Here is a 27,823-nt window from a genome sequence, read left to right on the forward strand (position 1 = left end):
TCCGCATAAGTAGAGCTTATTGTGACATTTTTTCACCTCAGTTTCCATGAAAAGGTGGAATTTTTCCAAACAAGCGCGACGGTTGACGTAATGATGACGTCAATGACGTCTTTGGACGATGAGTCAAACAGTTTTCTGTTAGCAAACTGTAAATAAGCCCTATGGAAAAATAAATCGAGCGACGAGTTTGCTATTTTGATAACTAATCCATTTAAAGAAAGAAGTGACGAAGAATGAATATGCGTGGCTTGGCTGTTGTGAAATTTGATCAGAACGGACGAAAAACGCGAGAAAAAACTGACTTACCATATGGCACTTACGTCATAACAGAGGTTCGCAATGCATAATAGCTAATGCTGAAGGGACCAAATTTGCAATTTTGGCCGCGAGACCAATGCAGTGACTTGTAAAACAAGTAAATTAGCTAATTGTAGGCTCATTAGTTGAACTGCAACCAATCGGAGCTCGCAAGCGGCTCTAACTTCCAAACGTATCTTCACCATTAGCAAGATTTTATGCTTGTAGCCGAAATAAATTTACGGTTCTTTTCTTCGTTTAATTTCCCGTCAGACCGAAAGCATCTGGCGATATATCTCTTGCGAGAAAAGGCTACGTCAAGACTGAGGAAATAGCAGGCTGATTGTTGTTGAGGTAGGCTTAATTTTTTTTTCCTTTCAAGGATTGCGCGCATAGAGAGCTGTAGTTGTTGACTACTGGCTTGGTGAACCGGTGAGGTCGTCGACTCAGTTCAAAATTAACCGGAACTCAGGAAGAATTTACTGACGTATAACGGTTTTATCCTGCATATTTTCCCGAAAATATTGGCGGTTTGCTGTATGAGCCTGGATGAATTTTTTTGGGAGGCTTACCAAAAGCTGTGTAAGCTGAAAGCTCTTGTTTGCTTTGCACAAAGTTTATATTGACGGACTGCCAAGGTTTGTGAGACGGTTTTCTCTGTAAGACTTCAATTACCGAGTCAACAACTTCGTAGTTTTTTTTTCAGCGAGATGTAATTGTGGAGGCGAAAGCATATTTTTGGTATTTGGTGAAATATTTTCGACTGCAGTAGATAACTGAGTCTATTTTGGTAAAACATGACTTGAATAGAATATTTGATTAACACGGAAGCTCACAATTTTTTTGGCTATGGTGACCTAAAAATTATTTTTACTCTCTCTTGACTCAGCAATTGTTAATTTTTCTAACGTAGAGTTTTGTTTAAAGCTATGCCAGCGATGCCATCCAATCTATTTTTCACCATGAAATTTCTTTTCCCTGTAAATTTTCCTGTTTACTAGTTTTCTGCATGCTTCAGCAATGTTGCTAGCCGAGGCCAGCTTGCGAGTATCGAACCCCCCCTGAATATTGATTTTATGAGTTATTTCCAGGGGGAGGATTATAAGCGGAAGTGAGATCACTATCAGGCCTCTCGACTGGTGTTCACATCACGTGGTCAAGGAAAATAATGGCGGACATAATGGTCGCTTCCATGAATATCATCAAATGAAAGATGTCTTGGAGAAAGTCCTACGATTTTACTCCACGAGTGGCCGAAAATGAAGTCGATTCATCTGACAGCGATTCTGACCCGGGACCCGAAACGATTAAATTGTACCATCGAAGAAAATCAACAGTGACTGCAGTTAAAGCGAGGGTAAGCGACCATTGATGTACCGTACATGTTTTCTTAGAATTAACCCACTAAATATACGCATTTGTTCCCGTTATAAGGTCAAGCCGCTACCGTGTTATCTTTACCAATACCTCGTGGTTTATTTATTCGGTCGGTTGAAACAGGTTCTCAACACCAGAATTATTAACTTCTAGTTTTTTTCTGTTTACAAAACATGCCAGTATGGATCCGACCTTCGTCGATTGAAGGAAAACTTTGACTCATACGTTTGGTTATGCATATTTTCTTTATGGAGTTGATAGTTACTGGTACATTTTAAATTTGTTTTGTATCGTCCTGTTGTGCGATAGGGTACTTTGATTCGGGGAAAATAATTTGAAGTCATCGCTAGTAAGGTAAATTTTATAGCATGAGATCGTGCCAGTTTTTATTCCAATCGGCAAGTCTTGGCTGCATGGAGATGTCACATAGCTATCGAGGAAACATTTAACGATTTTGATTCTGTCTAAATATACATGGAATTCTACGGAAGTAAGGTTTTTTTCTGTGTATCTGAATACATGTCTGAGTGACATGACTTCAGAACCAACTTTGACTGATAGAAATAGTTAATATAAATCTGTCACTTTTGTATCGTGGAAAAGCTTACCATGGAAGTGAGGATTTTCAATCGTAACCAACTACTTGCAATTTTATCGAGCCATTTTAAGATTAAAATGAATAAGTTTTTCACCGCCGTTGTTTTCTAGTCAAATTGTGTCGTTTAATTTCTGGATTGAGAGAATTTTTGATTAGCAAGCCGCTAACTGTCATTTACGATTGCACCTGTACGAGCCCAAGTCCTTTTTAAAAATATAGTTTAAATATGGGTCGCTCTTGTTGTGGTTTTTACGTCACGGCTGAATGAAAGTATATAGAATGGAAAAGTGTGAAGAGCTTTTAAAGATCCGTGCTTTTGTGACCAGGCCGGGAATCAGTCGGCGCTTTACAATCTCTCGTCTCGTCTCATCTTTGATGCTTGTCTGTCAAACGGTCCTCGTTTATTTGCTCTAGAATCATGAAACTGTTCATATTGCAATATTAATATTCATTCCAGGATTTGAAAAAAATCGAGATTTCTGGCCTAGTTTCGCTGATGGCAATTAGTGCAGAACGTTTCAGAGTCTAAATGGCGAGCTCTGCATCGGTAAAGTTCCAAATAAAAAATTATGTCCACTCATTTTGATGCTAAATTCTTCTAATTAAAATGGAACTTTACATTTTGGTTAGTCCCGGCGTATTAATCGAACTGTACACGAAATTTTCTATTTTTTCAGAGTTCTATAAAGGAGGGATTTTTGCAGAAACAAACAGGTTCATTTCAGGTGAGTAGAATTTTTGTGCTAAAGTTTGTATCCAGCCTTAAAACTAATGCTAGCTAGCTTTGATAAATAAGGGCAAATTTATTCTTGAAATTTTAAGTTGTTGTTTTTGTTTGCACATGTATATCAAAGAAAGATAATGAGAAATTTAAATATTACATCTAGAAGGTTGCTCCCAGTGTTCATTTAACTATTTTGCGAGTGTAAAATATTGATTTGCTCACAAATAAGAACAGTGAAGGTTGAAAATGCCCAGTCTTTTAATAAAACATATTATAAAACTATGCAAACATGTAAAAATTGCAGTCTCTTTCTCTAACATTTTTCTCCAGCTTTAGTTAATTATTTATATCAATTTGCCAAATTCAGATTTAAATCTCAATCCTAGGCTGTCGAGTTCAGAAACACAATGAAACATTCGCCTGCTAAACAATTAAATATGTCATCATTGAGTTCTGCCCATATAACAGTGGAGTATTTTATCATTAAACTGAGAGTGGAATCAAACATGAAGCAAGTTAAACTAGAGAGGAAAAACCGTGTTGTTTTCTAAGTCAGTGAACAAACCATTGACTGAACAAACAAAGAGAGTGAAAAAATTGAGTCAGATTTGAAGTTAAACATTTTTTTAAGAGGCAATGCAAAATTAATCAGAAGTGAAATGAACTCATTGAGTTCAGCAGACCATTAGGCATAAGAGTTTCTCAAACTCAGAATGAATTTTTTTTTATTTTTATCAAATTTTCCTTACAAGAATGAGCTTTCAGTTCGCATAGATAATGCCTCATTAAAACATGCTTAGTGGTAAGTTAAGTAGCTTGCTATGCTCTCAAGGTGTTCACTGACAAGTACAAACAATTGCCGTATGCATAATTACAAAGCTAGGAAAAATAACAGAGAGAGAGAGATGTATTAGCTCTTTTTTGTTTTTGTTTTCTGGGCAGCTTGCTGTGCTAGAAATTTTTCTCACAATTTCCTGTGACCACAATTTTGTTTTTTTTTTTGTTTGCCTGGATCCTTCTCAGGAATTTTCCGATGGTCCTTGCCTCAGATGGTTAAAAGAAATTAACAAAGATTTTTTTTCTCTCCATTTTTTTAAGTAAATGTTTACATGTGTGTAATTTTTACTGTACATTCTTTTGTTATTTATAGTTGTTTGTGGCAAACTGTGTTATGCTAATGGACCTTGGTGGGGCTATTACCAACTTGTTCTCAATGTTTACCATTGCCACTCCTGTAAATTGACAATGTTTTGTCTCAAGGGAGTCTTGATACCTATTTTGCAGATGTTTTTGTTTTTACCATTATATCACTCACTATTTTGTTTTGCAACACGATTAACACTGTCATAGATTTCATACTTCAGTGGTTGTCACAGAAGATTACACCCTTTGTAATATATAAACATTCATGTCGCACCTCAGTGGAATCATCAATATTATATCCAGTCCAAATGCATTCAGAATCAGTCTTTGAGACTGTTACACAATTATGGAGTCCTTGAAGAAAAGTTTGTTAGATACAGGAAAGTAAATGTTCTCTCAATGCTGTTCAGTAATTAGTAGACTTATCACAAATTTATGTAAGTTGTAGTTTGAAACTATTTCAGTTTAAAATGAATTCAACCTAGTGAGAATTGAAACCTGGAACAAAGAAAAAAAGCAAATGAAATTAATTTCAAATAAATTTGAATTGAAATTCATTTTAAACTACAGTGTATACATACATACAAGATTGTCGTTTAGGTTACCTTTGGAAGTGTTTCTTTTTTCTTTTATCAGTCTTTTAGTTTCAGCACTATTCATGTCTGTAATTCAGTTGATTGTAAATCCCTCCATTTTCCCCTTCATAAATTTGAAGAACTTCTCCCTTCCAGCCCAGGGATGGATTTAATAATTAAAAATGATTTTCTCTTTCTCCTTTTAACCCTTTAACTCCTAAGATCTCATTAGTAATTCTCCTTACTGTCTGCTATATAATTCTTGTGATGTTATTTCAGAGAATTTAGTACTGGATCAACTAATAGTCCCTTAATATATATTGTTCTTTATTCTCATCACTTGTCTGCTTGATATTGTATTGATATTGTAAGGAGAAATTCTGTCTTAGTCACTTGTGGGAGTTAAAGGTATAACCAAGGATCATAAGTTTACAGTTGTGCTTTCATAAGATTTGAAGTAGGATTCGTGACAAAAAATACTTGTCTTATAATATACTGCAGCAATATCTTTTGTGAAACAAGAAATATAACTGTTGTATTGTAAATGAAGAAGTAGATGTGGGTATTATATTGAATGGCAGTGTTCTTCAGAGAAGTGGTGTTTTTTCAGGGTCCAATACATTGTTTTTTTAAATACGTGGAATGTATTTGGCTTTCTGCATGTGACATGAAGATGTTGGGGAAATTCCCCATTCTTTAGTTACTTGCATGCAACTGTACATTGTCCTTGATGAAAAATCTGTTATACTTGTCATTGTTGGTTTTTGGTAGGGATGATGTTTGTCTGCCTTTCATTCAAATTTCATGAACTTAGAAGAAAGTAGTAATTTTAGACCAATATTTTCTTTGTATGGACGTCATATCACTCGTGCATTCTCTCTTCAGAGATGGAAAAGGAGATATTTCAAACTGAGAGAGGGAAACAAGCTATACTATGCCAAATCCAGTGATGTAAGTAGAATCATTCAGTTCTGTAGAGGAGACTTTAGGGCAGCCAGGGAGTTATTATTCCATTGTATGGTGGTTTTGTTTCTCATCTTTGCAATATATCCTACGGCTTTATATGAGCATCTTAGTGACCACGTGAAGGGTGTGTGATAGAAGAAAACATCAAAAATGAAAGCAATCATAGAAAAAATTTTATGCCCTTAAGTTTTTCGCTGAAAAAGTGTTGCTTTGTATTTTTGTCCAGTTGATCTACTGCACAGCATAATTCCATTGCATGTTCTGCGTGTTCCATTGCTCTGATATGGTAGAATGGCATGATATAAAATAAATGATATATTGATGTTATGCTAGAGAGGATATTTACTGTAAGCTCTTATCATTTTTTTTAGGAAACACTATTCACTGAAATAGATCTACAGGACTTCAGCGTAGCTGAATCAAGCATTCAAAACAACAACAACTGTTTTAAAGTTAGTGAAATTTTGAAATTTAATATATTTTGATTAATTGAATCAGTTAGATTGTTGGTTGTTGACAAAAGTGGGAGCTATTCCCATGAATTCATAGGTTATATTCCTCTTAATCAAAAAATGAGAATAGCCCATAAATTAGCTTTGGGTTCCTAAAATGCAGTATTTTTCAAGAATGTGCTTTCAGATTATTCAAGTTTTCATTTTTAAAATCAAAAGTCATGTACTGAAACACTGATAAAATGAAAATGAAAGTATTGCTATTGAACCAAAAAAGGTTAAAATTGAAACAGATTTATCACTTGTTGGCAAATTTCTAAGAAACAGTAAGAGTTATTTTTTCCAAAATTCTGTAACAATTACGCAATGTTATGTTAAAGTTTTTCATACGTGATGTTCAGCGGTTTCATTTTCCTGCAGGTCATCACACCATTTCAAAGTATTAATCTTAGTGCTGATTCCAGAAAGGAAATGGAAGAATGGATAGGCTGTTTAAAGTCTGTTGGATCTCATACCTCTTCTGTAAGTATCTAAGTCAATTGATCTTTTCTTTAACAACACTGTGAATTACACTGAAGTAGTCTCCTCTTTTGAAGGAATCTTTTGTCATGGAAACAAAAGCGTCTAAACCCACAGTTATTAGTTATTAATCATGTTTGTAGAATAGTCATACCTAAACAAAGCATCTATCTGTGCGGCTCCATTTCACCATTCCTTTTATACCAGTTTTCCCAATGAGTACTATAGTGTAGTTATTAGTTTGCAGCCGTTAACAGGCCATAAGTGATCAACTATAAGCATGTTTAAGTGTTGTGTTGGGAGGTGATCTTAACTGATACATTTATATTTTTTGGTATTTTGGTTTTTAATGAAATATAGAAGCTTGATGGTGATTAATAAATAGAGAAGCCTTGACTGTGCTCTGTTTTGTTGTAAAGCAGGCAGGAAGGTCCTTGTTTGTACCCTGATAGGGTATGCTTTTTCAACCAGTGATGACAAGCTTGTATCCAAACTTTATTATAAATCAATTTATGTAATATTTTTGTTCAATCCACTGCACACAACACTATAATTTTTAATGTTGTGGTTTCAGGTTTATTTACCTTGGTTCTTGTTGTAGTAATACTGACAATACTTTGAGACAGAGTACAAACTGACTTTTGTATTCCAACTGTGGCTTGATCTGTGATAATACCTTATCTGATGTTTACCTTCATTTTTTTTTTAATTACTGCCTGTCTTGTTTGTTCTGGCCAATGATTTATTGCAGAAGTATCTCGTGCACTTTTTAATTATTAACTCTAGCCAATTGGAGTTTGCCTACAGAATGCATCTTTAGTCAATGAGAAGTTTACTTCTCTTAGACAAAATTGAAATGTTTTCTTTAAATATTATGTCTATCTGGATTCCTTAATGAGGCTTCTGTATTTTTCTTTTATTGCAGCAATCAGATTTGTTGGACAGATTATCTGGGGCTCACAATTGGTATTCATGTTCTCATGCAAAAGCTACATTCTGTAATGTTTGTCGTGATGTATTGTCTGGTGTTACATCAAAGGGATTGTCATGTGAAGGTGTGTAACTTGAGATATAAAGTACTAGCACTGTCATTTTCATCTCCTGGGTGGTAATGGCATCCACAAAGTACAAATGCAGGAGGAAGTTGCATTTTTATCTTGATTGTCTTTAACCCTTAAACTCTGAAGATCCAGTTGTTAATTCTCCCTGCTAGCTGCTAAACATTTTATAGTAAATTGTTTGCAAGAATTTGTTTTAGATGAAGTTTAACAAGGTTGAGTATTTTCTTTACCTGTGTGCTGGATAATGAATGAATATTATAGGGAGGAAAAAGGTTGAATCACTTTTGGAAGTTAAATGGTTCTGGGTATTTGACAAGCCAGTGAGAAATCATTAACTTGTTAATGATAGTTGTTTGCCCCCTTAAGAGATACAGATAGGCAAATAAAATTTTACCGGTCAATCATTAGGGAAATTAAGCAGAGAGAATTTACAATTATAGCTGGTGGGAGGTTTCAAGTTTTTTTTCTCAGGCAACTGCTGCAAATCTTTTTCCGAATAGTTGCATTTAAAAGGTGAAAAATGATAAGCATGATGGATGTTACAAAAAGTAATAAACACAAGAAGTACGGAAACCTGTCCCATTTCCACTTTTATCAGCCTCTCAAAAATGTCTCTGCTTAACCCTTTGATTCCCTAAGAGTGACAAGCATCTAATTTTGCCTAATACCATATCTCCCCAAAATCACAGGTTAAGGTCATGAGAATAAAGGAAATGATCACCAACTAGAGAAGCTCTTGATTGTGAAACAAATTCTCCTTCTCAGTACATTAGGAGATATATAGAAGGCAGTTGGGAGAATGTGCATACTTATGTTAGGGTGTAAATGGTTAAGTATCCTAATCAGTGACCTAAAGTGGAGCATTTAGCTTTGACTTGTAAATGTGCAGTGATTAAAGTTAAATTTGTCTGTATTTGCATCCTTTGTAAAGATTTCCATGTTGTTGTTAGATTTGGCATGGATAACTGGAAATAGGTCACTAAATCATTTTTCATTAATTTTTTATTTCTTAGTTTGTAGATTCAAAGTTCATCGAAGATGTGCTGTACGAGCAAGAAATAACTGTAAATGGACAACCGTACAGTCACTTAGAGGAGAAGAATGTAAATTTGATGAATCTGACCCTGTAAGTTAAATTCAATGATAGGAAAAGCTAACCAAAGCATACAAAAGCAAATTGTCTTACAAAGGATTTTACGCAAGAGCAAGCTTACCAGTACAGCATCCAATTTTTCTTAAAAAACATGAGTCATCTTTGAATTGATCTCTGTATGAGTATTTGATAAATAAATGTAACTACATGTGGGCTAAAACGGGGTATGATAATTTTTCTTTTAAAAATTTGATTTTATTTAAAATTTCGTAGTCAATTGTAATGCATTATGTAACTACTGTATACAACACTGTATACTTCAGGAAATTGACCATTTTCATTTTTATCATCTATGGGTTTTTTGTATGTGCAGTTCTTTATGCCTTTTGGCAGGTGAATGAAATGTTATTTTTTTTTGCCATATAATGTTATCAGTGCTTTAATTTGATCATCTGTTTTATTGATGTGGGTCAGTTATTGTTTCAAAAATTGGTTCATTTTCTCGTATATAGATAAAAACAAGTTGTAGTTGATTTGGGTCCTTAAATCTGTCATCTTTAACTTTTATTATTATTCCAGCTTTCAGTGCCTCATCAGTGGCTTGAAGGAAACCTTCCTCCCTCTGCTAAGTGTGGAGTGTGTGATGAAATATGTGGCAGTAAGAGAAGGCTTCAGGGATATAGATGCCTTTGGTGTAATTTAATGGTAGGCTGCCACACTTTCTTTTAATTAAATGCTTTGTACATCACTTAAAGGGGTGAGTTTCTGAGCTACTGTGGTGCTGCATCAGTGGGGGGTATTACAAGATAGCGTGGTTGTATCAACCAAGTTGATAAATTAATGTTAGGTGGCTATTGTAAAGAGTTTCTAAGGCTGATATTTCGAGTGTTGGTCCTTTGTCAGAACAAAGTGCTAATGCTTTGACAAAGGGCTAGCACTTGAAACATCTGTACAGCTATAGAAACTCTTTACTGTGGCCAATTAGCAGCATCGACTCAGTTGTATATCAAATGGGGAACAAATGGGATGGTTTGGAAACCAGTAAAGGGGCCCAAACAGTTTGCAGTGTCCCTACTATTGAATAATTAAGTCAGTAATGTTGGAAGGTAGGTGGCATAATGTTATCAACACGAGAAGACTTCAGTCTCCCCAGAAGCACACAGGTCACTATGGCAACTAATCCTCACTGCATACATCAAAGCATCTGTCTACACAAGATTGATGAATGGGTGTGTGGAATGAGTACTCACCTTGAGTGGGGAAAGGAAGAAGGAAATATGTAACTAATTTGAGCAAAAACACATTGCAACACACCTGTAGGCCTCCCTGTATACCCCTGTACTGTTAGTTTTCCATTGATGCCCTTTCACTCCCAAGATCTCATCAGTAATTCTCCTTACTGTCTGCCAGCAATTTTTACAATTTTCAGAGAATTTGGTATTGGATCAACTAAAATTCCTAAGTGACATTTTTTGTGATTCTCATAAAGTGCCTGCTTGATATTGTAAGGAGAAATTCTGTCTTGATCACTCATGGTAGTTTAAGGGTTAAATGAACTTGAAAGTGATGGTTTTGCTTTTCAGGTTCACCAGTGCTGTCGATCTCAATCACCTCAATGTTCCTTTGGTGAAAATGCTTTGTTCACCTTACCTCCTTCTTCTGTTCTAAGTTCATCTGGCTCCCTTGTATGGAATGTAAGTGAAATATTTACCTTCAGACTCAAATATTATTTTAGCTTACTTCCTTCTCACATTTATGTTTCCTTACTCAGTAACAGGATTATTTTTGTAGTATTATTTGATAAATTGGTTGATTACCATTAGCCTTGTGTGGGATAATGTTTTTATTGTGTAAAGAAATGTGTCATCTTAATTGCTTGACCATTAGTTAAAGAGATTCAAGAGTCCAAACTCTTTTCAAGCTACATTGTACTCATAGCAGCATGTGGCAGTTCTTTTTTTTTTTTTCATGTCAAGGAAAAGATGACCCTCTTTCCTAATTTATTGTTTTTGTGGTCATTACTGTTATGCTCTCATCATTGTTAATGATAATCATCACCTTTGTTATTCTTTATGTCTTTGCCTTTATTTCTATTGTTTTCATTTTTGTTTTCACTGTTATAACTATTATAGATTGCTACTTTTCATTTGAATTCTTAGTCTGTTAAACCTTCCGGGTGTCTTCCAATGCTTGTCTTTTTCAATTTGACTATTATTACTATTATTTTCATTTTTGTTGTTACTGTTATAACTATTGCTACTTTTCATTTGAATTCCTAGTCTGTTAAACCTTCTGGGTGTCTTCCGATGCTTGTCTTTGTTAATTCAAAAAGTGGTGATAATCAGGTTTGTAATTGTTTTTACACTGGACCATGCAATAAAATATCCACTTAATTTCATACTTCCTGTTGTCTGATGTACATATTGATGACATTTAAGAATCTCCATTGGTTGCAGGCAGGTTGCTCCTGGAGGGAGTCTTACACTGTTTGCTGTTGCACTGGCTTTTTCCACACCAGGGTCTATTATTATTATTATTGCAAATTATCAGTTATTTCTGTGGCTTGAAATGCAATATAGGACTCTCCCTCCTTATTTATGCCACTCTTCAATACAGATGTTCCTTTTTTACGCAAACTAATATACTCCGTCAACACCAATGTTGCTAGATTTTAGATATATGAAAATTCATATATTTGCACTGCGGTGGAGAGATGAAATTAAGAGATCCTCGCAGCTAAGAACACTACTGAAACGAGTAGTTGTAAATAGGACCTGAAAAAAAAAAAATTCAGGCCCGTACGGGATTTGAACCCACGACCTCTGCGATACCGGTGCAGCGCTCTACCAATTGAGCTAACAAGCCAACTGGGAGCTGGTCAATGATAACAAATCCATCTTATAAGTAATAAAAAGCTGACGAAACCATTCTGAAAAATAATGCCTTGCCTATTGATCTTAACCATATTCATGTTTATTTATTAATTTTGATAATTCTTTTTTTCTTTTTAGGGTGTAAAGTTTATTAGAAGATTTAAACAGTTATTAAATCCACTTCAAGTGTTTGATCTTGCTCTTGGAGGCCCCTCCAAAGGGTAAGTGATACGTTCAATGAAGCAAAGTTTTAAATGTGTGTGAGAGAAGTCAAGTATGTGTGAGAGACAGCCATGTGGTTAGGGCATAGGACTCCAGATCGAAAAACTGGAAGTTCAAGCTCTGGTTGGTGTCACTGTGTAATTTTCTTGTACATGTGCAAGACACTTTTTATTCTCACAGGGGTGTCACTTTAACCAGGAGTGTGGCAAAGTGTTCGAGAAATTAGATTAATTGTTGACGGATAACCTACCGTGAGGTAGCATCCCGTTTCATAGGAATCGCAATACTCCTTCTTGCGCCTGTTTCAAGCCAGGGCAAGTTGTATCAGTTACCTGCAAGGCGATTTTTTTATGTAAAAGTTGTTTTAAACTTCCATGCAATTTCTTTATTGTCAGATTGAAGTTGTTCCAAAATTTTGACCATTTTCGAATACTGGTGTGCGGAGGTGACGGCTCTGTTGGGTGGGTGATGAATGAAGTCGACCGGATGAATCTCTCAACTCAGGTAGGAATTTTCTTTATTCTCGCCATCTCTTTTCTTGATAATGCGTCGACATTGTAAGGAGGCGTAGCGTATTTAATATCACCTCTGAAGGTTTGATGTCAAATCTAAAACCGGCCAATCATCAATACAAATTCTCTGTAATTGTCTCGAAAGATGATTCGCATTTTAAATTTGTTTTCACTAAGAAAGCAAAGGATATCCTTTCATTGATGCATTCTCTCGTTCACAGTGTCAACTTGGTGTTTTACCGCTGGGTACTGGAAATGATTTGTCGAGGGTTCTTGGCTGGGGAACCTCGTTTGATGACGACAATGCGGTAACGCAGTTTCTGCGCCATTTGGAAAGGGCCAAAGCAGCAGTACTTGATAGGTGAGTGAAAAAAAAAATGTGCTTGATCTGTTGCCAGGTTTAATTAAATTTTTTAGCAGGACTGCCTCAAGTTTTACCAAGGGGACCCTCCTCCGTGGCTTACAGGAGGGATTTCCCTTGATTGTCGTAAAACTAAAACCAAGTCCAATCGGATAAAGGAAATACTGAATATCTTTAGGAATTCAACGAGAACCAGTGAATTTGCGTTAACTGCCACAGTCACGGGAAATGCAAGTAACCAAGTCGTGATTGGTTTTACTTTTGCATTCGTTTGGTTGGGACATTTATGCATTTTTTTCTCGAACAAAGCACGACCTCTACAATCCCAGATTGCTTTCTGATTCAACGCTGATTTGAAATTTTTTTGAAGCTTCCACTTAATAACCAGCAGCTGATGAGTACAATTACTCGCATCAAAATGAAATTGATGTCTATACTTTTATCTTTACAGATGGAGTATAATGGTTGAAGAGAAACCCTTATCCGCGTCTAGAAGTTCATCGATAGAAACATTAGATATACCTGTAAGTCTTTGATTTAGTTTACAAAGCTGTATGCAAAGGGGAAGGCGTGTGTGATGCCATTTTGTTGAATCATAACTTTGGATGAGACAGCGGCGAAATTTTACAGATTTAGTAATTCTCCCTAAAGCTTCGGTACATTTCCTAGCTTCTCACCTAAGATAATGTAGTGTTGTATTAAGATTATAGCCTGTAGCTGAAAAGTTTTTGTATTCTCATCACCCGCTTGCTGGATAATGTTTTATTTCATAAGGAGAAGTCACATGAAAACTATCACCTCCCAGAATGATAAATAGAGTGACAGTTTTCTTCTCTTCCGTTTTTTAGTACAAACATGATGTCGACATCATCGACACGTTCGAGAACAACGTGGCAACACACTTAACAAGAATACTACATTCCAGCGATCACTCTGTGGTCATATCTTCTGCAAGGTAGAAATGTTTTGTGAACGTGTTAAGCTTCATGGTTGCACAATCTGTAATTTTCCCCCAAACCTTTGGAACAAATCTAAGAAAGTCGGTAAATAGCGACTAACGCAAAAAGTGCTGTTCGTAAGCCGGTGTAAACTACTCTGCGTTGACCTCACCGAGGTGCACTTCAGGGTCTGATAAATTACCTGTGAAAAAAAGTAGTTAATTTTACTCTCTGGACTGCCTAGAAAACCTTTGGGAGTTCCTGGGTGGAATATAAATGGTTTAGGAATACAGATGGCAAGAGATCTGAAACTCAGGCTCTGGAGGTGCAAGCTAATAATTTTATTCTAAAATTACACGATATTTAAGTGTCTTGCCCAAGAACACGACCCATCGACCCAACCAGGGCTAGAGCCGAGACTTCTTCAAATTCTCTATGAAAGTAAAGATAAGTTACTCGAAAAAGAAGAATACGTAGTAAAATCTACATATCAGTCTCGGTTGATCGCCATGATTGTTTCTGTGTTAGAGTGCTGTGCGAGACGGTGAAGGATTTTGTGTCAAAAATTGGAACAGCGTCAGCAAATTCTGATCCCTCTGAAGCAGACGAGCCCGACTCATTGGCACAAAAGGTTGGTAATCTTGATTGACATCGCGGTCTTCACTTCAAGTCAGCGATTCTTTGCTTTAGTCGAAAACAATATTTCATTATCATTCAAATATTTCATTCATGCTCTCTTCTGTGGAAGAGAGCATGATAGTACCCTATAGCACCCGTCACACTGAGGCCAGAAGCCCAGTGGAAGTAAAATGCAAAAACTCCTGAAACAAGATAAAAAAAATTTAAAAAATTTAAAAAAATCCCGGGAAGGAGGGAGAGACCTTAAACCAAGAAAGCGGAGGAAGGGAGGGGAACCTAGAGAAACGTTACGCTACTAGAACGCCACACCACGCCACGCCACGCCACGCTAACAAACTTCGATATCTTCGTCGTTAACTACATTAAATATGATTTGATAGTATCAAAGATTTCGGATCAGTATCAGTATCAGTATCTGGGCAACTGCCCACCTACCCCTTCCCTAACTCAACAACAGTCAATTGATAACAAGTTAGGGTTAATGTTGCGTTAGGGGAGGGGTAGGTGGGCAGTTGCCTAGATACTGATATTGATCCAAAATTTCTTGCTCTGTGTGCCATACATTTCTGATTATTTTAGTTGGTCATCAGACCCTTATTCCTCTGTAGACATCTTCTTTTGCACTTACAAGGATTATTCATTTAACAACCAAAGCTTCTTAGGTTGGCGATCATTTCCTTTTTCTAATGAGTTAAATAATTGATTCAGCATTTCGAATGTAAGGATAAATTAGATTGTGGTCACTCTTGTAGTTTTGAAAGGTCAAGGGACACTCTCAAGCGTGATAGTGTTGGGTGTTGAAAAGATTCTTTTTCTCCATGTCTCAACTGGACAATGAACACTGCTGAAGGCTTGTTGTCTTGAATTTAGAAGGACCACTGGCACTCATTTCCCGGCCGATTTATTTATTCTTTTTTCTATTTGCCTTTAAGTGCACGATACTCAATGAAAAGTTAAACCTTCTCCTCAACACACTGAGTATAGAGTCAGAGGCCCTACCCTCCTCCTCAAGGGAGGAATTGTCATCAGAGGGCGCAGGGATGGCTGGGAATGGAAACGGAAGACAGAAAGTATTCGTACCCAAGGAAGCTCTTATGTCGAGAGCGAACAGCTTAAAAAAAGCTCTCAAACAAATTATAGAGCACGCAGAACAAGGTATGAGTAAGTCACGATAACAGATAGCAGTGACATCCTTTCAATAGGACCATCACCACGCAATGAAAATGAAGTCGTAGTATGGCCAGTTTTTCTCTGAAGTTTGAAATAAATGCGGGTTTACATTACTGTTAATTTATTTTGGTCACCCTCCGATTGGTCTAAAATTGTCACGCAACCTCTTCCTCAAACTAATTACATGCGAAGCTCATCGCAACTTAATTATCCTGGCTCTTCAGGCGTTCGTGGGCTCCCTGTGATTTTACTCTTCGTTCGTTGTGGATATTTGGTTGTTATTGTACGAAAGCCATTCGAGACGCGCGCTAACAAGGTGATAACATTAATAACGTAGCTAGCTAAGAAATAAGTGGACTTTTGAATCGTTCGGTGGACAAATATGTGGTTTGGCTCTTTTTCTTAAGATCTTTGCATTAAAACGATCATCATATTTCATCCTAGCTGTGGACGAGCAGAATGCACAGACCAGAGCGTCGACAAGCTCCCTAGCGGAGGCCATTGTAACTGTGGCCGCATCGGCAGCCGGGGGAGTGGTGACCACTTCTACAGCTACCATGGAAGAAGGATCGGAACTTGTGCGAGGTCTGTTTAATAAAATGACGACAATAACAAGAAGGGGCCCCGCTTGAAATGAATTACAGATACGATAAAGTAGTCTACATAGTGACATGCAGTTGCGTTACGATGATTTAATACGCCAAACTCATGATCTCAAATCATCAATGCCATCCGGCACAGAGAAAGATACTTATTTCACCTTGCACAAACGGCTTAAAAACGTGGACTAAAAGAAAACTGCTCTAGTCTTTGGTAAATGGTTGTCTGATATTATGCTTGTTGTCGTTTCAGATAACGAAGGGAACATCCTGGCCACCGGAGGAGATCCCTCAGGGGATGTATTTACCCCGGAGTCTGGTTCGAGTTCCCAGGACAATAGACTTATCGAAGCTGACCCCAGTCCTTCCACCTGGGTTTCCTCTGAGCAACGCAAGTCTCCGATATCTCGTTGCATCAGCCGGGGTAGCGCGCTTCCGTTCAGTTTTGAGTCACCATTTGACGAAAAGCTTTTCGCAGCAGGTGGCAAACCAACGGTCCACATTGGTGGTTGTATGATCTCCAGAGCATTCCTCAAGGAGAAACCCAGTGAAGGATTAATGGGAGCGATTGGTCGAGCATTGCTGGCCAATGCAGATGCACTGTGTGCCGCAGCCACGCCTATGATGAACAATGTGTTTGACGTGTAAGTTGACACTGTTGCCAGTTTGCATTTGTCGGGATTGGCCCGTCGCACTTTACTGTCCTATTCACAATTGGAACTGTCCTGCTCATAGACCTGACATAGCCGGTAGCGGCGGAACTGACCTTGTTCTTCGAGTAGAACTCCACGATTTTGTTTTCACACTTCCGCGTGGACAACAAGCAAAATGCGCAGGCGATAGAGAGGAGATTATCTTTCGTGCTCGCTCTGCTCCGTTGTAGTCTTGAATGTTCCATGCCTGACCGGAATTTGTTATGTTTGCTGGAGGCCTGTGTACCTCTTAGTCTGAATTTTAAACTTTTCAGGAGTAGATGAGTCAAAATGTCTAATAGTTATATTAAAAAATTATATAATATTTCAGTGTAAAAAGTGCTTATTTATTGGCTAATTCTTCGCTGCTTTATAGTGAGGGATATACGGAGAAATGTGTAATGAACAACTACTTTGGAATTGGACTGGACGCTAAGATTGCACTGGATTTTCACACCAGAAGAGAGGAGCATCCCGAAAAATTCAGGTTGGCAATCGCTCGGAGTTTTAACCTTGCTGGTCTTTCAACTCACGACAAGTTCCTTCATACCTTAAATTCTTGCCATATGTGGGTATGACGACTGACCATGATTGTGCTCAACTTAGAGAGTTGGTGACTCATTCTTTATAGTGTTTATTTACCATCTTTTTGTCTCATTTATTTTTCTGTCGTAGGCATCGAGCGTTAAATTTACTATACTATGGCTTGTTGGGGGGAAGAGAGCTCTTGCAGAGAACACACAAGAACTTAGATCAAAGGGTGAGACTTGAGGTAAGAAGAAAGCTTTTTCAATTCACGATATGCAGCAATTTTATGTTGTCATATTCCCTCAGATTTTCTTGGTTGGTTGAGGAGTGATAAGTAAAGCAGTGCTCTGCTTTTGAATTTCCTGTGTGACACTGACTTAGCTGCCGTGCGATTTAAGAGCGATTTGAATTTGGAAATCGTATGAACAATGAAATTTTGAAGCTTTGATGATTAGGTCTCCCATAACAGTCCTTACTTAATGAAGATACCTCTTCCAACACTTTTCTTGTTAGAATTCGAGATCGCTTCTTCTTCTTCTCCACCTGACCAGTATTCAGTGAGAGCAATTTTCAAATGAGTGTCGAAAGCAATCCGAGATTGCATTGGTTGTCCTTTTCTTTGCTCTGTGATTGGGTTAGGAAACTCGCGTCACACTCTCAACCAATCAGATGCAAAACTAAAAGCTATCCCGATTTGGTCGCCCGCGTTTTCCCGCGCTTTAGGCTGATTGGTTGTTCATACTTTGAGTTCTCATTGGGTCTTAGAGTTATTTTCTTTTCTTTTGATTGGCTGTTGCGATTCATTGGTTTTTTTATACGACACTCAATCGAAAAGTGTTCGTTACTGATGACCTGTTTTTTTTACTTTTATACTCAGTGCGACGGACACAAAATCAATCTTCCAAGTCTTCAAGGAATTGTGGTGTTAAATATAACAAGGTACGGGTTCAGAACCTTTCATTCAACAAAAGCGAAAAGCTTGGTGAGATTTATCTTGATTCTAGTGGAGTTTAGAGGGAATGGAGAGTTGTTACCACAAAATACGTAACTCAAGTCAAAAACACTCCGCAAGTAAGATTCTTGCGGTTAAAAGCCTCTTGCGAAAGGTGCTCTAAATGATTTTTATCAAGCTCTTTCAAAATGGAAATATTTTTCTCGGCTATTTGTGCATTTATCTATCTAACCATGTAATTTGTTTTTGATTTCAATGATTCCAATTCTAAAATTTCAATCATTGTAGAATTACCATGAAGTTTACAGTGTCCTAATTCCTTTAATTTCTTCTTGGTATCAGAATTAGATGCTTTGGAAGGAAAAATTCAACTCGAAATCAAGGCCTTTCGAATTTTTTTCTATGTGAAATAAGGGAAATCCATTAATCCCTCCCCCCCCCTTCTCCTTCCGGCGGCAAATAACGACCGATTTCGTAGAATAACTTTTGCACTACTAGTTATTCAAGTTTAACCTGTTTTTCTTCTTTATCTACAGTTACATGGGTGGTGCGAACTTCTGGGGAACAGGGCGAGATGACGTAAGTGCTTATTCTTTACCTCATTGGATATTTGGACAAAATTCGACCTCTTTTCTTTTATACCTTAACACGAATACTGCTGTTAAATGTTTCAGGGTTTTAACGAGCCTTCTGTTGACGACAACATCCTGGAAGTTGTGGCAGTTCTTGGTGCACACCAGATGGTATGGTTATACAGATACCTGATATCAGATTCGTTAGTCTAGGTGGTTCTCTTAAGTGCTTACGCTCAATCAAGACAATTTTTGAACTCGTGTTTGACCATACTTAATGTCAATAGAGGTCATTTTCATTCTCTTTGTCGCAGGGAATGTGTAAAGTTTTTGGAGGTATGCCACATCACCGGATCGCACAGGTAAGTTTGTGTGAAAGGATGAGCAAGCTCCTAAAACCATGCAATTTTTTGTTGTCGCTATCAAAAATACATGGACTCGAGTTTCGAAATTCCACAGAATAACCCCGCCGCAACCTTTCGAAAATTATCTTCAACTATGGAGGCCGGCATTTTGACTTGAGAATTCATGGCTTTATTCATGGACCCTGCTAAATTTCCCCTTCATTTCCTGAACTTCCTTCATTTGTAAACCCCCTTACTCTTAATGCTCGATTTGCTTCCAGTGTCGGACAGTAAAAATCTCCGTATTTGGTGAATCAGTGCCAGTTCAGGTGGACGGCGAGGCCTGGATGCAACCTCCGGGATATATCAAAATCGTCCACAAAAACCGAGCACAGATGTTGGTCAGAGACAGAGTAAGATTTTTAGTTTTGTACTAAAGAGGTTATTTCACCGCATGTACAGCCGTAGGAATAAAGCTTAAACCCTTTTCTCCCAGGATCTGATCGCTCATACTCCTCCCCCATCCCCCTCTACACATTTCCTGACAAATTAGTTACGAGAATTTGATTTTAATAAACACGAGTAAATTTTTCAGTAAATTGCACGAGCCCGTAGGGCAAGTGCAATTTGTAGTCTTTGGTAAATTTTAGAAGTGCTTATTACACCAAATTGCGAAAGAAGTCGTGCTATAACTTGTTAATAATATACATTAAAAAACATTACAGATAGTCAAGACAGACGAAATTTTTAAAGCGTGCTGGCGCTATTTGTAATTTGCACTCGCGTTACGTGGGAATGCTCTCGTTTTCAGCCAATCAGAAGTGTGTAATTTTTCATGTACATCATCAGATCAGGATAACTTCTACCTAATAAGTTTAATTACTCTCATTACCCGAAAACGAGGCACGGGCAAGTGAGCTTGCCTGTGCCTCGTTTTCACATTGAGGCGTGTTGCATAGATTAGTTTGTTCTATATTTTAAAAAGGCGTCGAAAAGAAAAATGCACTAAATTTCAATAAAACGGTTGGTTTTTTGAGGTTTCGTTCTCGAATGAAAGGATTGATTTGATGACATTTGAAACTGTGTGTTTCATTTTGCAGGAATTCGAGTTAACATTAAAAGAATGGACAGAACTCCAAGCGGAGAAGATCAGTCCCTGTGTAACGAATGCTCAGGCGGAAGTGCTGACCTCCCTCGTTCAGTGTCTCAGTATTTTTGTCAATTGGTAAGGACACGGACGTGATTTGATCTCTATGTTTCATTTACATCTCGCTTCACATCCCAAGGATTTTCATAGCAAAGTCTATCGTACAATCTTTTCTTTGGTTGGAAAAAGATTGTCCTGGTCTCCTTCAAAATACTTCCCCGTATCCAAAAGTCTCTCTGCTAAAAAAAAAAACCAGTGGGCGCGCAAGGGAGCAATGGAATGCATTTGACCGAGAGGCTTTCTTGTTCCCATGATTCCCCGCCTCTTGCTCGTTATCAGTCCCTGAGTGGAGTGTCTTCGAGGCGTTTTTGGAGGACGTAAAAATTTCAAAGCTAATTTTGACTACCCGAAATACTTCCTTCTCTTAATCCTTTTCTCTTTCCCGGTGAGATATCATTCTTGTCATATGCAACCTCCGTGCCAAGATGGTCACCAGTTCGTGTGACTGGAGAGGTTATTTATCTAACTCAGGAGCCTTTTGGGAAGGAAAAAACAAAAACAAAAAACAGGATTTGAGCTGTCCTTCGTTCCATTTTTTTTCTTTTTTTATGTCAGCGTGAAAACCACGTGTGAACCGCATGAAAAGGATCTTCGAGAGTTAATTACCTTGGCGGAATCTTGTGCTAGCTCCATAGAAAAACTCGTGCTAGATGGCGGAAAAATTCCCGAGGTGAGTTTACGAATCTTTTTACACAGAGCTTCGTAAGTGGCTGCAGTTGTTTTTAGCAGACGCTGAGCTCTATGATGTTATATCATATTTTACCCAAAACAGGTTTATTTGTTTTTCTTATAAAGTTAGCATTGTTTGCTGGCTCAAAAAGCCTTAATTCCTAACGGTAAGACTGTGTGGCCGGGGTACAATTCAGGGTGTAATCGAACGAGTGATTTCAAATTGGCCGAGCGCGTAGCGTGAGGCAAGTTTAAAATTACGAGTTTGGACTTGAAACAGCCAATTAAGCCAAAAATAGGGGCTGTTAGGAACCACTCTAGTCGAGCATCCTGTTATTGACACAGTTCAAATGTTTAATTCGTTGCTTTTAAACCCAGGCCCCAAGTCGAGGTCGTATTACAGATCTTGTGACGACCGGGAGGGCATTGGTTCAATCGATAACTTATTTCCTCCAGTTCGAGTTTCCAGCTCTTGAACCAGTAAGTATTTCTTTTTTGATAAATATTTAAAAATAATCCGGGTAGAGTTCTGTCTAGTAACCGGGAGGACCGTTCTAAGGAAGCAGTATTTGGCTGGAAATAAATGCTTTTTTGGCGCCAAAGCGGTAAAGTCGTGCGGTAAAACAAACCATTCTACATTTTGCTAATGACATTTGACCAGTTCTCTTGGATAGTCACAATCACGGATTTTATATTGGGACTGAGTTGGTAGAACCCAGTTATGAGTAACATCAACAATATCATACAGAAATCTATCTTTGAAGCTTTTTAAGTTTAAGGGTTTTCGTTCTCGCTATTCTTGAAAGTTACGCTTTTTAACCTTAAATTTGAAAAGGAAGGAAAGAGGCGAGAAATTTCCAGGAAATAAATGCTTTCCTGACTTACTTTGTGTGTATTTATTTCCTTTGTGGGAGACTGGGTGGGTTGGTCATGAACGCGCTAGACTCCTGAGCGAGAGGTTTAGGTTCGAGCCCTCGTTGAGTCATTATATGGTGTGATCTTTGGCAAGGCTCTTGAGCGTGCACAGTGCCACACTGGAGACAGGACATCGTTGGGTATTGTTGAACTTTGAGAGGACTCGTTCTTGCGGGGTAGGGGGTGACCTGGTGTAGGGTGAGCGGGTGGGGGCTGGGGGATGGGGGTGGCCGCGTGGACTGGTTAGGGTGACCGGACGGGGGGGGGGGGGGCGTGGGACCTAAGATCCCATCCAGGAAGAGCACTCATACTCCTTGTTACAGAAACGGAAGTAAACTGCGGTAGTTATAGGCCTTACGGCTTCACGAGAATTAACTTTACTTGTTTCGTACCAACTTGCAGGCAATGCCATCAGAAATTGAACGGAACTTGTTGTCTTCAATTCAAACGGTGAAACCTCTCATCAACAGGACAATTGAGGCGTATGGACTAACAAATATTGCTGACGACGAGGTTAGTGATTCATGTAGTTTCCCGCAGTTTGATCGCGTTCCTTGAAGCCGCAAAGTTGCATTGGTATTGTGACGTGTCAAATATTCAAGACATCAAATCGCCAAATTTGTTTATCCCAGTAACTCCGAGAGTTCATTTAGATGCAACCTCTCCCTATGATATCTGTGAACTCTCTAGCAAACAGGTATCGAGAATTTAGGTTTCGCCAAAGTTAACAAGAGCTCGTGCTCAAGAAGAAAACTTTGTTCATTCCTTCTTAAGGTTTGCTAAAAAATGGCTCTATTATTAAATTTCAGGTTGATCGACAGTCGTCAAGCAGAGGGAGAAGCAAGTTTAGATTTTCTGGACTGCTGAAGTCAAAGAAGCCGGAAATGACTAAAGTCGGGTCAGCCCCATCAGGTGTGTAGCAGCGTGGAAGTCATTTTCTGTAAGGGACCGGTCATGAAGTAAAGCAGAGGGGGGGTGGGTGGGAGACAGGGAGATGGGCTTGGGGGGGGGAGAGGCAGGGAGATGGGCTGGTTAAAAGAGAGAAGGGTGGGCGGCCACCATTTTGTGCAAGAGAAAAGGTAAGGTATAGAAAACAAGCCATGCAGTACAGAGGGGGTGAGTCATGTGTAAAACATGCTTGAATCTGATCGTGCAAGAAGTGTATTATTGACCGTATAATATTTACAACTTTGAAGATGGACTTTTTTTGGTCAAGTTCCTGAAGGAATAGAAAACACTACCTGAACACATTACACTTAGAACTTTTTAAAGGGAGGTTATAGCTTTATTTATGAGGATTCTTCGGTGGGCTTCGTTTAGTTATGCATTTACCAAGGGTGGGCTACTGATAATACTTTTCTTATCGATTTTTTTTCCAGTCTGTCTTTCCCCCCCCCCTCCTGTACTTTATGACCAGTCCCCAAACGATATCTAAATCAGAGGGAAAGGTGATCATAACTACTAAATTTTATAGAGTAGTTTTTCTTGTACATTCAGGCGCGTTGACAAAGAGTGATAGCTGAGAATAGGCGGGGATAAAAGAGAGAATGATTATTTCGCTCTCTTTGATATATAATCATAGTTGCTTTACCGTTGATTGTTTTCCAGGTCACATGATTTCATATTGGGGAGTTGAGGAGGTCGGGAACTGGTTGGAAAGCCTGGGACTGTCGGAATACAAGGAAAACTTTGAAAGTCATGACATCCGGGGCAATGAGCTGTTAAATTTAACCAGAGGGGATTTGAAGGTACTGGTACATCAAGCACATTACATGAAATGATTTTGTAATTGAGACCGTATTTTCGCCATTGGCTGTGCGAGAAATTTCGATCTTGAGTTCTAGTTGGATTATTGTGTTGGGTTACCCCCAGTGACGAGAAACAATACTCCCTTTGTGTGCCTTTCTCCCTGTTGAACCGAAATGATTATCGCGTACGAATAGCGGGAAGACTTAGAAAATACAAGGGAGGAGTGGGACGATTGATGAATTGGTTAGTGTCACACTTAAAGGAATAAGCCCCCAACAACATCTCGTGACAAGAATTGAGATAGGCACCAGATTTTGAATAGTAACAGATCTCCCAGTCTATTTCACGTTCGTTCTTTGAGATGGCACTGAACGGCGGAACGTTGCGCGATATCTCAAAGACTGCGAAGAAAACTACGGGTCTAGTTTATTTGGCAAAACTAATTATATTTCCTTCACCAGGAACTGGGTGTTACCAAAGTGGGGCACGTCAAGCGCATTCTACACAGTGTAAAGGCTCTATGCGGGGGGGTGTCTCCTAAGTCAGCGCAAAGGATTGAACGGACAGCGAAAGCCGAGGAGAGGGCTGGACGGGGGAAGAGGACAATTGAAAAGGAGGACAGCCATTGAAAGAGGGCGAGAAGAGACTGGGGTGGAAAGATACTTGAAAATTTGAGCCTCTGTGAAGTAAGGTAAAAGAGTTCTATTTATTTCAGCCATTTGACGAAGAAGCTCCATCTTACGTTGTGGCTAAGTAACATGAGAGATCTTTGAAACAAGGTATTTGTAAGAAGGCGATAAGAGACTGCCTTTTTGGAGTGGAAAAATCCTTGAATATTTGAGCTATTGTGAAGTAAGGTGAAAGAGTTCTATTTATTTCAGACATTTTGCGAAGAAGTTCTGTCGTACGTCTTAGCTAAGTAACTTGAAAGGTCTTTGAAACAAGGTATTTGTAGAAAGTAATTGGCCTTACTGGACACACAGTCCTCCAGAAATGATCACTTGAAATCCTGTTTTAATAGTCTGGCGATGGAGGGAATCAAATCAAATGACATTATATTGCGTATATTATTCCTGTTAGGATAATAACTACAAACATAAGTTATCTATTGTAGCTGTATTGGAGAAGTGTCACTCTAAGAGGTAAACGATTCCATGAAGGACAACAATAATCTAGATCTCGTCCTACATTCGAATTAATCGATTTACATAAGTTAAACTGAAGCAAAGTAGTTGGGATTTATACTAACGGATAAGAGACGAATTGTTGATTCATAGATGCGAATACCAAGTTTTCTGTTAAAAGCTCCTTTTTACCGGTTGCCAAGAATATTTTGACCGTTTGTAAATTATCCCCCAATTCGAGAGTTCGAGTAATCTTGTATTTATATCTGAGAATGACTGAAAAATTCAACTAATTTTCTAGATTTGAATGAGTGAAGCAATAATTTTTTTATAGCGTGGTTACTTTTTAAATAGTGCTTTTAATACTTTTTAAAAGTATTGGTTTTTTCGTTTTCTTTATGGTGATGTTTTTTTTCTTTGTTTTTTTTTTAAAACCATGAAGTATATCAGGGTTCAAATACTTAGAATTTCTCAGTAAGAAACAAAACGTAATTTCCCATTATTGCAAAAAGAATGTTGGCAGAAGATATTTGATGATACGAAATATTGAATGCAAAATCTCAGAGAAGATGAATTTGCGCGGTTAAAATATCAGCGATTCGTGTTGCAATATCTGCATTACATTTTGAAATTGTATGGAAGTGAAATTCTGATAAATTTTCTGATCACGCTGTTGTGTATTGCATTTTCGAAAAAATGTCCTTGCTTTTGTGTATTTTTCATTCGAGTGGATATTTATTTACAATTACCACAAGTTTAGGATAAAGAAAGTAGTTGTTTCAGGTAATGAGTCATTCCCAAAAAAAAATTATAAAATGTAAATTAAAAATTACCTCTTTACCTTTGATATCGGTAAAATGACCGACCCAGCCCCACAGTTTTTTCAGAAACCTACCCCGTTTGTTTCCCGTTAGCTGCCTTGTGGGAATATTGCTTAAGCCCATTGTGTTTGCAGAACAATTTGTATTGTCATTTTCTGCTTGTAATACTTCCAGTGTTTTTCAAATTCTCTTGCGCCCTGCAACACTGAATCAAGGTAGGCATGTTGTAGTTTCTAAAAGATAAACGTCTCACGTAGCTCACTAGAACAAAACGTTTGTCTTTGCGCACTCCTGTCAATCCAGAGAGAGAGATTGGTGACGAGCTTTGACCGGAAATGACGTTTCCGTGGAGGGTTTAGAAGTGTCGAGTTTTCTGATTGGCTTTTGACTGATCAGCAACAACCAATCAATGTCTCGTGTGAGTAAGTGGGAGAGATCTGTGTTCGAGGTCTCCCCTATAAATTAAATTTAACGCGCGAAAGAAGGGGTTTGTTCACTTAGATAAAAAATCAAATAAAGCTTTAATAAATATTAAACTTCTTTGAGTGGTCAGGCAACCAGCTCAGCTGTTGTACAGTGAAGTATTAGAGACATGAGAGAAATTCAAATGTTATTAATTTTGTATAAAATGTAATGGAGAATAGAAAATGACCATACGAGTAAATTCTGTAAAACAGAGAAGAAGAGTATATTTATTATTACATCGTTGGAGTTCTTTGCGTTATAAATACGTGTAGTTTCAGTGAAAGACTTACAGTGTGTAGTGTCATACCATGTTCACTTCTATCTCTGGTGGCCAACAGTTTGTTTCATGCCAATTTTGTTTTGTTTGAACGTGGATTTGCCGAACAATATGCCTCGTGTTCTTTCAATTGCCTTGTGCACAAGAAGCTCAGTACACACTCTGTTAGCAAGTTCTACTTGTTAAGCGTCGAGAGATTGCTACTCAAAAACGAGAACTTGCTCGCAAGCCTTGTAGTTCGTAACCCTTAAACTCTCAGGAATGACTAAGACAGAATTTCTCCTTACAATATCAATACAATTCAAGCAGACAAGAAATGAGAATAAAAAAAAATCTAAACTAGGGGATTACTAGTTGATCTAATTCCAAATTCTTCGAACTAACATTATAAGAATGGAAAGGCAGATTGTAAGGAGAATTACTAATGAGATCTAGGGAGTTCAAGGGTTAATGTGGACCACATACATCTAGTTCGATGATTTGAAACTCATGTACAAACCAATCAGAGTTGGCTTGCAAGAAACTGTTGGCTCTTCATCTGGTAGATGAGTAGAAAAATGGCTTTTTGAATAGGTTTTTTCATAAAGATATCTTTGGGTCAGTATCGCATGATCGCAAGGTAATTTCGCGATCCTTATGTACCTTAAATGGATACTTCGTTATAAAACCTTTCTTCAAGGAAAAGAAAACGAATTTTAGTTTAAATGAAGGAGCTGCCTCACGGTATTTTAATTCTTTTCTTTTGCGTTAAAAATTGCCTTTGAAAGAAAAGGAAAGAACTGGGCATCAGTTCAATTGAGTGTCAAAAGTAATCAGGGACCACTGAGGTTTTGCTTTGCTTCGTCCTGTGATTGGTGCGAAAAACTCGACTTATCTCCTCGACCAATCAGACGCAAGACTAAATCGGTTGCAACTCGGACGCTTGCGTTTTCCCGCGCTCGTTTTTAGTTCTGATTGGCTTCTTGTGATATTTTCCCGTTGTTCTGATTGGTTGTCGTAATTTCTTTGGTTTTGGTTTTTACGACACTCCATCGAAGTGCGTTCCATTCAAATAATCACTTATTAGTGCAGAAAAAAAAAAAGCAGAACAATGAGAATAAACGAAATAGAGTTACAAATAGGGAAAAAATGGAGAAGATTAACACAGATTGTAACTCTGAATTTTTCAAGATGCTCGCTAAGTCATGAAGTAGCTCCTTCCTTAACTGCAACATTAATTATCCTCATTAGTTGTTTATATCTTAAGCTAACAGCAACGTAAGCAAAGTAATAGACTGACCCTGACCCTTTATGTTGGCGAGCAACAAGATTGAAGTTTTATTAGCTGTCTTGTTACCATTAACCATAAATAGTCTACAATAAAAATAAGCAAAAGATACTTGCATCGCA

The 27,823-nt window shown here is 38.0% G+C and overlaps 1 protein-coding gene across 1 annotated transcript; it reads left to right on the forward strand.

Moving 5' to 3' along the window:
- The first annotated feature begins 12 nt into the window (after positions 1-12).
- On the forward strand, positions 13-27,823 carry LOC131792590 (diacylglycerol kinase delta). The gene is made up of 34 exons (XM_059110013.2): positions 13-651; positions 1,389-1,654; positions 2,950-2,997; positions 5,600-5,665; positions 6,052-6,132; positions 6,553-6,654; positions 7,577-7,706; positions 8,726-8,838; positions 9,385-9,510; positions 10,389-10,499; positions 11,085-11,150; positions 11,817-11,899; positions 12,296-12,404; positions 12,634-12,773; positions 13,225-13,297; positions 13,622-13,728; positions 14,240-14,342; positions 15,283-15,505; positions 15,965-16,105; positions 16,373-16,763; positions 17,188-17,298; positions 17,487-17,583; positions 18,217-18,278; positions 18,828-18,870; positions 18,966-19,034; positions 19,178-19,225; positions 19,489-19,620; positions 20,308-20,432; positions 20,970-21,084; positions 21,462-21,563; positions 22,401-22,511; positions 22,808-22,910; positions 23,607-23,746; positions 24,209-27,823. The coding sequence occupies exons 2-34, from the start codon at positions 1,511-1,513 to the stop codon at positions 24,374-24,376; spliced, it is 3,783 nt and encodes a 1,260-aa protein (XP_058965996.2). The 5' UTR covers positions 13-651; positions 1,389-1,510; the 3' UTR covers positions 24,377-27,823.

This window comes from Pocillopora verrucosa, chromosome 6 (assembly GCF_036669915.1).
Source record: "Pocillopora verrucosa isolate sample1 chromosome 6, ASM3666991v2, whole genome shotgun sequence".
NCBI lineage: Eukaryota > Metazoa > Cnidaria > Anthozoa > Scleractinia > Pocilloporidae > Pocillopora > Pocillopora verrucosa.